Source organism: Gallinula chloropus, assembly GCF_964237585.1.
Source record: "Gallinula chloropus genome assembly, chromosome: 1".
In the NCBI taxonomy this organism is placed as follows: domain Eukaryota; kingdom Metazoa; phylum Chordata; class Aves; order Gruiformes; family Rallidae; genus Gallinula; species Gallinula chloropus.
The window spans coordinates 10,756,163-10,770,524 of record NC_140085.1 but is presented as its reverse complement, the minus strand read 5'-3'; the positions used below and the strand labels follow the sequence as shown (position 1 = coordinate 10,770,524).

General features: G+C 36.7%; 1 protein-coding gene across 1 annotated transcript in view; it reads right to left on the bottom strand.

Annotated features, from left to right (window-relative positions):
* The window catches only part of PCLO (piccolo presynaptic cytomatrix protein), a gene marked incomplete at both ends in the record, with an annotated part of 357,904 nt that overhangs the window by 4,351 nt on the left and 339,191 nt on the right, over positions 1 to 14,362 (bottom strand). Inside the window, 2 exons of the mRNA XM_084279271.1 lie at positions 1,052 to 1,197; positions 1,745 to 1,879. Coding sequence (XP_084135397.1) covers positions 1,052 to 1,197; positions 1,745 to 1,879 — 281 coding nt within the window. The remainder of the gene's footprint in view (positions 1 to 1,051; positions 1,198 to 1,744; positions 1,880 to 14,362) is intronic.

Sequence of the window (14,362 nt, the reverse complement as noted above, 5' to 3'; positions counted from 1 at the left end):
ATGTGCTCCAGCATCTCAACATACCCCTGGAACTGTCCATCCCTTTCTATCAACCATAGGAAACCTAAATATCTGGCTCATATTAGTTATCCACACATGTGAAAGTAAATTAAGGTAGATGAAGTTGATGATCTCAAAGGTCTTTTCCAACCTATTGATTCTGTGATTCTGTGAAAGTGAATCCTACCTTTCTAAAAAAGCATATCTGACAAAATGATCGAGTCTGTCTAAGCAACTAAAACACAGGAGAAGGACCATTCCTGAATCAGTTACATACATTGTTTGAAATGCCACAGACTGAAGATAGCATCATCTCCTTTGCAATGTACACCGGGAAAATTCAATTTGGCATAATTGGTTATTCTGAAAGGCCTGAGATTACACCTACTGTGTCTAATTCCAGGCATCAAAACTTTTAAAGAAGTTAAAGAGCAGGAGAGAATGAGAAATGATTAGGCATTTAGGTAACAGGACAAATCAAAGATATTTGGTTTACTTAGCCTGGAAAAATAGAGTGGAGAGATACGATAGAAATCTTTCAGTGAGTAAACTTTTTTTACAAAGAGCAAGCAGATCAGTTTTCCTCCACGCTTTGGGCAGATACTTAAGGATGAGTTAACTTAATATAAACCATGGCATATTTAATTTATATATTACACTAAATCTTCTAAATATATAGCAAGTTATTTTTGGATGGCTTGAAAAACTTCCTTCTGTGGGGGATATTAAGAACAAATCAAGTCTAAAATATTCAGGTGTGGTCTAAAAATATCCTTCCTCAGTGTGGGATGATGGATTGCACCATCTTTTAAAATTTTGTCCAGCCTGATATTTCGATTATTACATACTTGTGTTATTTCCTTTGTAATTTTCTCTTTTCTGAAAAACAAAACAAAATAAAACAAACCAACCAACCAACCAAAAAAAAAACCTGTCAAAAAACCACAAACACTCCAAAAAGCCCATCCAAAAATTGGGATAGCACATTGACCTCAAATGCCCATGGCACAGCAACAGCAGCCAAAATTAAGTTTTTAATAAAATCAATTACCTGGAGAGAATGCCCAGCAGGACTCAAGCTAAATCTAAACGTTTCATTGAATGAAGGCTCTCGGTCATGCCTGCATACCCTGGTTTTCTTCTTAATTACTCTCTTTTGGGTAGAGATATTGACAACGTAGAGCTTCACATACAAGTCTAGGGAAGAACAGTTCAACAAGTTAAATACAGAAGCTTTGAAATAATTGTTGCTAGTAATTTCAACAGTGGGCAAGTGTTGTGAAGAAACAGAGCATGGTACTTTACAGAGCTATATTCTCTTCTCGATCATGGTGTAGAAACAGAACCATACCACCAAATTCAAAAGAAATACTTTGAGTTTACAGTTGTGCCATTAAAACAAGAAATTCCTTGACATCATTACATATGTACGAAAATACAGTTTTTTAATACCTTAGGGAGTTATCATTTTTGTTAAAGTTAAAAAATATTTTTTTTTAAGAATAAAAAGTAAATTAAAAAACAGGATTAACCTGTGAGAGTTAATTTGCTCCTACAAAGTATTTTTACTTTCTTTAATGTTGCTCACAGGAGAAAAAAAACCCACTTTAAAAAGAATCCTATAGAATATGTAATTTTGATTAAGAAGTAATTTTCTTTCTTATTTTAATGGTGATGTTAAATGACTTAAGTAACATCCTGTTAATGTTTTCAAAATATCATGAAGCTGTTATTTGTGTGATACCTGGCAGATGATCTGGAGATTTGAACTTGTATGTGATATTTCTGCACTGAAGTATTTCTACTATGAGCTGTTCTCCATCTGTCTTCATTTCCTTCTTTAATGCAATCTTTATTTCACCCATAACCTGTGTTTTACCTGGAAAAGCAGAAAAAGCAACTCATTAATATAAAAGGAAAATGAATAATCTTTCTAACAGAAAAAAACCCCAAGAGTTTTCTGGTTTGTGTTTTGAGTTAGGGTTTGGGTTTTTTTCAGTTTTGGATTACTTTTTTAAATCTTTTTTTTATCAGGACAATTTGTAGTTTTCAGTCAGATATAAGGTTAATGTATTGCTTGAATGACCCTTCAGTACACATGTATAACTAGATCGTATGCTTCACAATGCATTTGCTTCAGAGGAGCTGTGTTCTCAAGAACAGAAATTTCACTAGGAGTCATTACAAGTCGTATAATGGCCACTAAAATTTACCTTTTTAGAAACCTTTACTACAAGACTCTGAAATTATCTAATTTGAAAAAAAATAGAGGGGGGAAAAAGGAACTGTTCAAGAGAGTGTTAGAAAGTAAGATTCTGAAAGGAAAAAAATAAAGGCTTTGGTGAAGTTAGCATTTCTTTTCACCTTTATATACAGAGAGAGCCATATCATTCACAAAATTTGAAGAGAAGTTCTCACTGTGACCTTTAAAAGTAAAAGTGATTTCCTATCTTATGTGGCAGAAATACAGGCCTATTATTCCTCCCTTGTATGGATTTCTCTCTAAATCAGTCCAGAGATGGAGATAAGGCACAGATTGAAATGTAGGCAAAGCTTTTTCACCTTTCCCTTGCCTGTCCTCCCACAAGGCCTTACTGAACCCTAGAAAACTAGAACAGGGCTATGTCTTTTAAATGAAAACAGTGGTGTAATAAAGGCCCATGTTTATATATCTATTGTCCTGCTACTATAAAATATTATTTCATCTTCCTCTCTCTTTTGATATTAGTTTAAAAAAAAACAAACCTCAAGACCATTAAGCCCTTGGTCAAATCTAGTTTCTGGTGCCAGCAGGCTGGAGCTTTAATACATTACCAGGAAATTCTAGAAGCTGGTGCCAAGATATAAGGAGGAAAGCGATTCCGCAGAAAGTAAAAGGTTGTGATACATCTGGAGTATCTTCTCTCTTAAAGAGTAGAAATCTATCAAGTGACATTTAGAGACTATTTACTTGTATCACAAATTTGTATTATCCCCACTAAAATTGCCCACTTGTGTCCATCATACAGTCTATTGTTTTTCCCATTTAAAATATTTTTTTGATCATGAGTGAAAATTTAGTAACAAATGACCACAGCTACAACCTTGTCCCTCAACTCTCCTTGCAAGCTGAATTTGGAAACTGTCTTAGTTACAGTCAGTAAGAAATCTGAAAATTCAATGAGGTCAGGTGTCACCCACAGTTTGTAAGGTGCTTGAAGACCTGTTAGGAGACAGACAAATGATTCTTTCACAATATCTAGTCATCAGAAAACCCTACCCATTTTTACATGCAATGATAGCATATTGATTTCTCCTATGTATTTGTGCAAAGAGAATGGAGCACTCATGATGATAGCAGAAAAGATCATTGGGTAGTTGGGATCAGAGAAGGAAAGGCCACTAGTGTCCCTGTTGTTATTCATTAATCTGCTGCATCATATGTCTTCAAGCTTTATATGATGGGTATAATGACCCTTTTCTAGAAAGTGTGGTGGGTTGACCTTGGCTGGATGCCAGGTGTCCACCAAGTTGCTCTACCACTCCCCTCCTCAGAAGGATGCAGGAGAGGTTTTTTGTTTGGTTTTTGTTTGTTTTATTTTATTTTATCATGAAAGGCAGTTTAATAAAGCAAAAATCTTTCAATAGAAGCAAAGAGAAAACAAAAGATTTATTCTCCACTTCCCATCAGGAGGCAATGTCTGGCCACTTCCTGGGGAGCAGAGCTTCAGTGCCTGTAGCTTCAGAAGACAAATGCTGTAAATAATGAATGTCCCTCCTTCCTCCTCCTTTCTCTCAGGCTTTATTGCTGAGCAGATACCATATGGTACGGAATATCCCTTCGGTCATTTTGGGACAGGTGTCCTGGCTTTGTCCCCTTCCAGGATCTTACCCCTCCCAAGCCTACTGGTGATGGTAGACACAGCCCTGATGTGTGCCAGCACTGCTCAGTGATAGCCAAACCCCGGTATGTTATCAACACCTTGCTGGCTACTAATGCCCAGCACAGCACTGAGAGGCTGCAGTGGGGAATGTTAACTCCATCTCAGTCAGAGCCCAGGCATGTTGAGTATCCAGTGGTCTAGCTTGGCTAAACTGTGGATGTTGAATGAGTGGAAACAGATACAAGAATTATAATGCCTCCTCTGCTCTGTGAATAAACTACCAAAAGATAGTTTGATATACCTAAAAAGTTGTGTCATGAATCAGAGTTTTATCAGTATTGGTTCTTGCACTGAATCCAGTGCTTGAAAATGATAAAAGCCCAGCATGGACAGTTGTAGCACAAACCTAACATTAGTTTCAGATATTTTTAGTTAACGATAGCCCTTTTCAGGAATATACACTCAACTTACTGACCTTACTCCCTCTGTCCTTTAAAGTTTATTTGCAACAGCTGTTAAGTCCTCCTCTTCATTCATTGCCTTGGCATCCTTCCCCCCCTTCCTTAGATGTGCATTTAACCTAAACCAAAATCAGGTAGGTTGGATGCTGGGAGCCAGAAACAGGTATAAATGCTTCCAGTAAATTAGAGTGTGTTTGAAAATTCCAGCACTTTTTCTCAGTATGTGGAAATTTTCTGTGGACTATTCTGTATCCCCAGATACTCTACAACAATCTTGCTTCACAATTTAAGCCTCATAGGGAAAACAATGATCTCCAGCTGTGAGCACATGAAGCATGATAGCTCCCTCTTGTGCTTCCATACTAATTTCCATTTCTTCCACAGCATGCAGTGAAAAAGCTTTAAGACCAGTCTTATGAAATAAATCACCACTTCAAAACCTAGCAGAATTTGGAAGACTCAGAAGAGATTCCTATTCCTCACATCATTTAGCTTTTTTACCTCTTTCTTATAAATGTTCTCTACACCTGTCCTTTCTCAGGTGTATGAGAACACAGAATCATAGAATCACAGACTGATTCATCTAGTTCCAACCCCCCTGCCATCGGCAGCTCAAAAGTACATTGTTTTGTGGAACGGATTCGTTACATTTAGAAAACCAGACACACTGATGAGGGGGAGTGCTAATAATGAACGATCTGTGAGAAGTTGAGAGTTTACAATAGACTGAGCTGGACATGAATATTTGACTGATATGGCAGAAGTTGTCAGTGTCACGGGACTGAGTGACCTGAAGGATTGCATTGGTAGAAATAGCTCAAAATACAGTGATCAGTCACAAGCTTTTGGATTTCTATAAATTTAAAAATGGTTTTTAAACGATGTGTAAATAGAACTCGTGGGTATTTTGGTAACCATTGGATGATGACAAACAAATATTACAACTCAACTCAGAAAAAAGTAAATACAATGAAAAAGGAAGCTTTCTAGGAAAGTATTATTATGGCTTTCTGAGGCACTGGGAAATAATTCATAATTTGAATATTACTGTTTGCCTCAAGAGAGATGAAACAATTGCAAACCAAGATCACCACAGTGGCAAAGAAACATGTAATAAAGCACTAAAACCATATACTTTCCAATTTAGCCTAGGAAACAAGGACTAGAAAAAGATAATTCATTTCTACAAACATATGGTAGAGTAAATATTGAAAGTGATAAGAAATATTTGAGCTGAATTTGTGTAATATTTTACCTGCTACATATATAGCAAATGCAGACTTGCTAATGTACTGCAGGAGGACTACAGGCATGCACAGCAGCATTGTGTTCTCTTTGGCAACACATTAACAGTAGCTAATCGATTCTTCAAAATATATAGCTATGATTAAATACACAAGTGTTCTTTACATAGCAGTACCTCTCTTTTTAGGGGAGCAGATTTAGTAAAAATCCATTAACAGTTAAAAGGTGATGGTTTAAGTAAATTGCTGAAAGGTATTTGAGAAGTCAAGAGGTTTAAATTTGCTGTGGTGACGGCAACATAAACTGTTGCTCTTGTAGAATCATCACACTCTGTACTATGAAAGGTTAATTAGTTCTGTTATCAGCCTTAAATGACTGCTGTTGTAAATCACAGGATATGTCATTTGAACTGTTGTTGTCAGTTTCCAGGAATTGATAACTGTGGATTGTGCTCCCATCCCATTTTCATCAGATGCCTGCTGTCAAACAAAATTACCCAAGACAATCGTAAATAGTTGTCTCCCATCCTTCGGTGTCTTCAAGGCTAATCCAGCAATGCATTTCAATGAATAGGTAAATCTCACTGGACAACACCACCAATTTCATTCAGTTCAGTTGTCTAAATCTAAATTTCTGAGCCACTTTACACATTATCTTAGAATAAGTATAATAGCCTTCTGAGATTGACTATGTCTAGTTGCATAGATGGACCAAGTATGAGTAGGTTACACTTGGAAATTTAAATAACAGATGCCTAAATGCTGCCACCCAATGAACATCTACTAGAGCAATGTGCTGAATGAATGCCAGATGGCCAGAAAACAGAATTAAGAAAATACATAAAATGACATTTTGTTCCATGATTGTATATAAGTTACTATGGTCTCCTTCTGTTCCAGAAGAATGACTGAGAGTATTAGAGCAATGGAATTAGAAATAAAATAGAGGGAGGGAGGAGGAGGAATATATTGACAAGCACTTCTTAGAATTTTTCTTTTAAAATGAATTTTCTTTTAAAAAGTTTCTTTCAAAAATAGGTAGGAAAATGCTCTTCTGGAACATCAAGAGCCATACATTTTAGGTAAAGGATTTTAAATTACAGAAATATGCTTCAGAGCAGCATCCAGTGAGCCTGGCCTCCTGAGTGTGGTAATGTTAGCTTTAGGTTGTGGTGGTGGGCTTGTTTTTCTGGGGTGGTTTTGTTGTTGTTATTTTTGTTGTTGTTGTGTTTTGATTTTAATTCCTTTACAGCCCAGATCACCCTCTTACTACACAATCAAAGAACTCAGATTCTGGAAACAATAAGCAGGAAAAAACAAACAAAAAAACCCAAGCAAACAAAACCCCAGCAACCCCCCTCCCCCCCTCAGCTTTACTTTCCTATACTTTGTGGCTCCAGTCTCTAGGACTAGCATGCCTTATCCATGCATGTAGAATAGGAAGGAACATGGAGACATTGTTTATTTTAGCGGGATATCGCCTCCCATTTTTTCTTGTGCTGTGTTCAGACATAGCTGCATTTTAAGAATAAATAATAAGCCCTCTCTCAGGGCTTATTTCTACACTTTCTGATCATGTTACTTCCACTTTTCTGAAAGTCCTCATCCCAGATAGCAATCCTAGGTTTCCAAATGTCGGTGCAGAATAACAGCTTGCTCTAGTGCTGCAGACAAACCTTCTCGAGATAAGACCTGACACATCCACATTGTTTTTTTATTAGCCATGTATCTTCTGACCCCCACCTTGTTGCCTTGTGGCAAGAACACAAAAGTTAATTTCTTGTGATATTTTAGTGGAGAGAAAAGAATTCCCATGAGAAAATTAAAATCAATTGAAGTACCCATATCAGGGAGTCAACCAGGTGGAGAATTTATGTGACAGTGCAAATGTGCCAGTTATGAGATGATGAAACTCTATAAATATTCTCTTGAGGAAGGTTTGGAAATCGGAATCTCCACAGATTTTTGCATTGGTGGCTTCTGGTATTTGGTGGTAACATTTTGTATGAGTGCTCCCCACAAGCAAACTGAAGTGAATGAAAGCTGTCTCCCAACTTGTCCTAAAAGCATCCCAGTATAACATGAAGCATTGTTCCTTCTGAATCTGTCACATTTATAATTCTGAAAAAGTAAGTAATAAGCCTCAGAATTTCCATAATCTTTCAGACTAAGATGAAGCGATGAGTAATGATGAGCATAGTGTCATCATAAGCATATGATCAGAAATAAAGACTTTTTTTGTTAAAACTAATTTCATTTCCTTTGGTCTTTATCTGTTTTGATACCCTGAGAGATTAAATTAATGAACCTCTGAGAGCTCTCTGCACAGTTTTCATTGATAGAATACAAGCATTTCTTTGACGTACTTCACCACTCTCTATCTCTGAGGTGTCTAATGACCTGGACTTGGTGCAACTGCAGTTATGTCTAACACTATGTAAGGAGGCATAGTGTCTTCCAGGACTAGGCAACTCAAATGCTCCCTAAGTAGATATATTGTTTAAATAAACAAAATCTTTTTTTCAGTTATGCATATAATATTTAGAAGGTTAGAATATGTAGTAGCATGTCATAAATCTAAGTAATCCAAGGAGGTTCCTGAGAGCTTGTTTCAAAAAGGGTTCTGTCCCTAGATCCCTTAGTATATTTCTGTGATGTTAAACTTCATCTCTGCAGTGGAGATAACAACATCTACTTCTTTAACTAAGAGCTGTTTAGATTTAATAACTGGGATTTGGTATACTGTAAAGAAAGAGACTTTGATCACGTATGCATAAATGGGTCTTTGGCATGTGGTCCCTAACACCATGAGAAAACACAAAGGTTTAGAAAGGCTGATGAGGACATATACCACTGCTATGTTTCCTTCCATCATAATCCATGAAGCTCATGCAGGACATAATCATCTAATAGTGCTGTTGCAGCAAAAAATAAATTTCTGTTGGATTCCATCCACCAGCAGACAGCTGTGCTTCAGGAGAACAAGATAACATCCTCTTACTGCAATAAATAATTCAGTATTACTGCAAATGAAAGCCATTTATTATTTACGTTTCAGTACTGGAGTTAAACAACTCCAACTGAAAGTAAAGCAGAAGAGTATTCAATATTATATTAAAATTAAATGTATCAAGAAATCAAAATACCACCCAAAACCTTCCAAACATTTTTAGAAGCAAAGTCTTCTCTCTTTTATTTTATTTATTATTAAAAAAACCCAAAACCTTTTAATGTCACACCAGTTACTTGGAGTATCAGCTGTTTGTATTTATAACGCCTTTCATCCTCTTGCTGGGACATGAACTACTGCCAGAGCTGTTGTAAAATAATGATGGGTGAGCTTTATAAACAATGCCTCCCAATGTTTACAGGCTTTGACCTTTTCTGTCCTTTTGAGAGTTTTTTCATTATCTTTTTTTTTTTGTCTTTTCTCACACGTATTTCTTTCTCCCTGAAAACTTCCACAATTTTCTCTGTAGGCTTGTTTTCTCTTTGTGTTCCCTACTGGAGGAAAAATCAGACATCTAATACAGCCTTAAATACTACCTTCTTCTGCCTCACAGTTCTTTAAAATAGATGATGTTGGGTTTACTGGCGCAGGACTGTCTCAGTAAGTTTGCTCCCAAGCTCCACAGACAAGGCCAAATACATGCAGGTTCTGAAATTTGTTGCTCCTCTTGCAACTGGATACCCAGTCAGGCTCAGAGTAAGGCTGCCTCTTTTTCCCTGCTCTGAAGAGGAGCTGCAGCTGTTGAAGGTCCCTGGGATGTGTTTAGAGTCTTCTCTAGTCAGCTTGAGTGAGGGCTAGGTGCTGTTACATGTGAAGGGCTCAGGTGTTGTTACCATTTACTCCCTCCTGCACCTGATGTATTTAGGGACACTGTGTGCAGGCAGTCATGTAATGAGGGAGAGGAGCAGGATTAAGGAACTTTGCCCACAGCAAACACAATTTACAGCTCTGTGAGAAGTGAAGAGTGGTGGCTGGCTGTAAGGCTCAGACACATGAACAAGCTGCCAGTTTCATGCTATGAGTCTTAGAGCTAGCAGGCTCACTGCCTGCAAAATTTTGAATATCCCAGTGCAGAAATTTAGTCTGCATGCCCAGAATTCTTAGTAGGATTAAACGAAGAGTATTTGAAGGAAGATACCATTCAGCCTTTATTTTCAGATCAAACAAAACTGTTGTGCAAAATAAATTTTGAAATCAGAGAAAGCCTTTTGCCTGTTGAGATTCTGAGGTGTGGAATATTTCCCAGAAAAAAAAAAAAAACAAAACAAAACTCTATTCCATCTATTGATCACTCTGCGTGTGTGCCTCTTTCAGAGATTTTATTTTTTTAAAAGAAAAAAAAGAAGAGACAGAAAGTAATGCTGACTGTGGACTGATGCCATATGTAAAAGCTTTTGTTCTGAAGTGATTTGTGGGGAAAAAAACACTGGTACTTCATAAAGGCTCAAATATGAAAAACAAAAATCTTAGCCTTGTACTAATCTAGTTCCAGCTTGCTTTATTTCTGTTAGGTGGCATTCTAAAATGTTGTAGAAGAAGGTTAATGAAGCAGTAGGAAGAGGTTAATGAGGCACTAAATTTAGAGGAGATGAATTACAGGAGAAAGTTCTACTACTGGCAGAAGCTGCTCAAGTCAGTGACCTAAAGGACAGTACAGGGCATGAGAGAGATTTTTCCAGAAAGACTTTTTCCAGTTCTTTTAGTGAAACTGGTTTCTGCATCGTAGATACATTTGGCAAATCATGAGAACTATAAATATCACATTCAACCAAATTAGGTGATCAGAGATGACTACAGAAATTTCTTTTAATGATGAAGATGAACACAGAATACCTATATGTATTCCATGGCCATGATGGTGGTTAGGAGAGAGGAGTATCTCTTCTACGAAGAAAGGCTGAGAAAATTAGGTCTTTTTAGACTGGAGAAGACTAAGAGGGGAACTTATCATATTAAATATGAAGGATGGAAGGATGAGTGTCAAGAGGATGGAGCCAGACTCTTTTCAGTGGTGCCCCGTGACAGCACAAGGAGCAGCAGGCACAAACTGGAAAACAGAAAGTTCCACCTGAACATGACAAAAAAACTTCTCTTCGAGGGTGATGAAGCACTGGGACAGCCCAGAAGGTTGTGGAGTCTCCTTTTCTGGAGAGATTCAAAACCTGCTGGGATGTGAACCTTTGCCACATGCTGTAGGTGATCCTGCTTTCGCAGACATATCAGAACAGATGATCTTCAGCGGGTCCCTTCCAACACCTGCCATTGTGTGACCCTGTGACAGGTGATAGGAGGAGAATAAAAATGGGGTGAAGGAAGTCAAGAGAGGTATGGAATGAATTAATAGTACAGCCTACTAGAGATCTCTTGTTTATATTTATTTACACTTATTTACACTTCTGTGGAAGGGAAACCTTATGTTCTAAACTTATTATTCTATCAACACTCTCTCTGCAACTCATTAAAATACCAGAATTCCCCAAAATTCGGCTTTGGTTTCAAAAAATAAACTGACAGGGTTAATCAATAGGGATAGCACCTCCTTGAATTTATATGTTTGGATGGATAAATGCCTTCTGGAGATGCCTGTCTTTTTTTTTCAGTGAAAGTTGAGAGGCGAGGTGATGGCTTTTATTTAGAAACCTGATTTTTAAACAGTGAAATTGGGCTCTAAGTATCAAAATGAAAATCTACAGCTCTATCATTTTCCATAACTTCAATAGGAGAAAGCTAAAATGACAACTGAAATTATTCTTGCTATTTTAAATGAACTTCAAAGATAGATGCAGTCTGGATCTGAAAGGGGGAACTATGCAGCCCCATGTCTCAGAATGTGAAAATCTCCTTAATCACCTTTGCTCCCTTTCATCCTTACTATGAATCACTGCCTGAACCTAAATATACATTCAGAGTCTTCTTTTCACAATTTTAGTATCTTACATAAGGACACATATCAGATGCTGCGGATTCAGCTGTACAAAAGATGGCTTGCCACAGCACGCTGAAATTTTGATGATGAAAGGCAGACTTTGGCCTGGCTTTTGGATGAACAAAGGTTTGTGCAGGAAGAAGGAAAAAAAAAGTATATTTTATGTCATACATGCAGAGCAATTGGAATCTTAATTATTTTAGTTCATCCTGTTGCAGCTTTACCAAGGAGAAAGTGTGTTGCTAAAGGGAGAAGAAATAGCCATTAAAAGTCTGTATGTGACATAACCACAGTTCAGTACATTATTTTGCACACTACTACAATAATCTTTATGTAATCTAGTATAAACACTCTGCTAAAGTAGGACAAGTGAATCTGCAAGTTCTTTTTCCATGTCAGTATAACACAAAATGTGTTTTGCCTATAGAAAAACAGGAAGGATTTTGCTAGATTTTGCTTAGGTTCTCATTTAAATGCCAGATTTTAAGCTACTTTCCCTCACATGGCAAATACATTTTTAAGTCTTTTTAGTTTTGATATGCAATTTTTGAAAGTTTGACAATATAGACTGAAATGCCAAAATCCCTTCTGAGCCAACCTTCACTTTCTCTGCCAAAATAATGAAAAAGTTTACACCTCCTCACTCTGAGTATATATGGGAAGATAAGCATATCAAAACAGATTTAGTTATTTTTTTATCTGCTTGATGTCATGAAATTAGACATTCTGTCTTGACCCACTAGAAACACCAGGAAATAGATTAAAGTTCATTTGGTTTATATTAATAGATGATGAAAGTATAATGGTAATATTATGACCACTTCAAGATGAGTGAAATTACTTCCATGGATGGCAGTAAGAAATTATAGAAAATTTACCCAATGATATAATAAAGAAGATCAAATAATTACAAATATAATTCAGAAATAGTAGGTAGCACACTATCAGAAGGGGAAAAACTAGTTTTCCTAGTTGATTTATACATTATTTACTCTTTTGAAACCAAAGAGAAAATAATTCTTTCAACAGAATATTTTATACTTGGGATGTAAACAAACATCCCTCAACCTAAATTTAAATACACAATGTTTCAAAAATATTGTAAGATAAACATATTTCCTAAGAACTACAGTTAAAATGTAAGCAAAGAAACCAAAGTTTGCATTTCTGAAAAGTATTCTAGTAGAAAACCTGCTGATCACTTAAGGATCAGACTGACTTGCAAATGAAGTATTATATAATTTCCTCCAAATTTGTAGGTCAGACATAAGGAAAACCAGTCATATTGCATTTAAATGTAAACCAAAGAACATGTTGCATTACAGGAACACCTAGGAATTTCCCAATTTGCTTTGGCAAATAGCTGCCTAGGTGGTGATTTTCCATTCCTTTCAGTATTTTGGACATCTGTTCTGAAGAAAGAAAAAAAAAATTGAGTCTCAGAGAAAGATAGATAAAATTAGATGCAGGTCTTTAAAAATTGAGATCATTGGAAAGATACATAGAAAAACAGCTCAAGGATAAAGTGCAACTTCAGGTGTAGATGGTACCCACACACCTAATAGAGGTTTAATTTTACTAGGCATGCTAAGGATTTAAAAAATGGTAAAAAAAAAAATCAAAACCCCTCTGAAGGTTTCTGACTTAGCAGTGCAAATAATAAAATATTTTGGTACTTTCCCTTTTTCATAAAGCCATCCTATCATAGAGAGGTATACAGTGAATATGAATCCGTACAAAGAACTACATATGATGTGTTTTCATTCCAGTTACTTTGAAGAGTGGCTCATTGCACATTTCCTGCACAGACAATAAGCACTGAGCCTGCACTGTTAGTGCAGTGGAACAAGCTGTTTCATTTCACAGCTTGGACGAGTCATTTATAGCCCATAAAAAATTACTTAACACATGGTGGCATATGTAACTCTCTAAAGCTTTCTTTGAGAAGGAGGTGGAAGATGGCATTTGTATACACAAATATATCTATACACATACTCAAGCTAACGCAATATGTTATCACTCTTTTGTGCTATAAACCTAGTAGGCACACTATCATGGTAACTGAAGATGAAAATTTTTGGTAAGAACCTGCCTATTCATTCCTCACATCATGATTTCCAGATTCCCCCTCAGATTTCTACTGCAGCTCTGAGACTCTTCAGTGAAATATGCTTAAATTCTTGTTCATACCTCCCTGGAACTACACACTGGTGAGCACAGTCCTATGTGCTGCACAGCTTGGGTACCAGAGCAGATGCTTCTGCACTGACTGTTCATGTGGAAGACAGGTAATGCTATTATATTAATAGATTTTCTTTTGCATACTTACATTACCTGGTGCAGTGGTAGCAGCCCACTGTTGAGATGCTATTTCTTTATCATAAAATAAGAGAAATTACTGAAGTAATTGTTGCTAAGACTCTACATTTAAGAGTATGAGAAACTGCATATTCATTGTGATAGTATGAGATGTGATAATTCCAACAAAGCTCATTGTATCTAATCTGCTGAAGAAAGCCAAATTTGTCTTCAAGGACCGTCAGAGTGTTTTGTGGGTGGCTGTAGAGAACCTAGGAAATTTTAGCACAATAATGAATACTTGTAATTATTAATGGGATTCAACTACCTGTCCAACAAAGCAATGAGGGATGATCTTTTCCATTAATCGGGATAAACATGGAATCATCTCAGTCAAAACTGCAAAAATGTTTTAATCCAAATTTTTCTCAGGAGGGATGAACAGAAATGTTATGCAGGGCATTCCACAGTATTATACAGAATACAGAGTTCTACAGTCCCTGGAGGACTGATGCCTGGAAACATTGCTTACAGTAATTTGGGGATGGATCCTAAAGTTG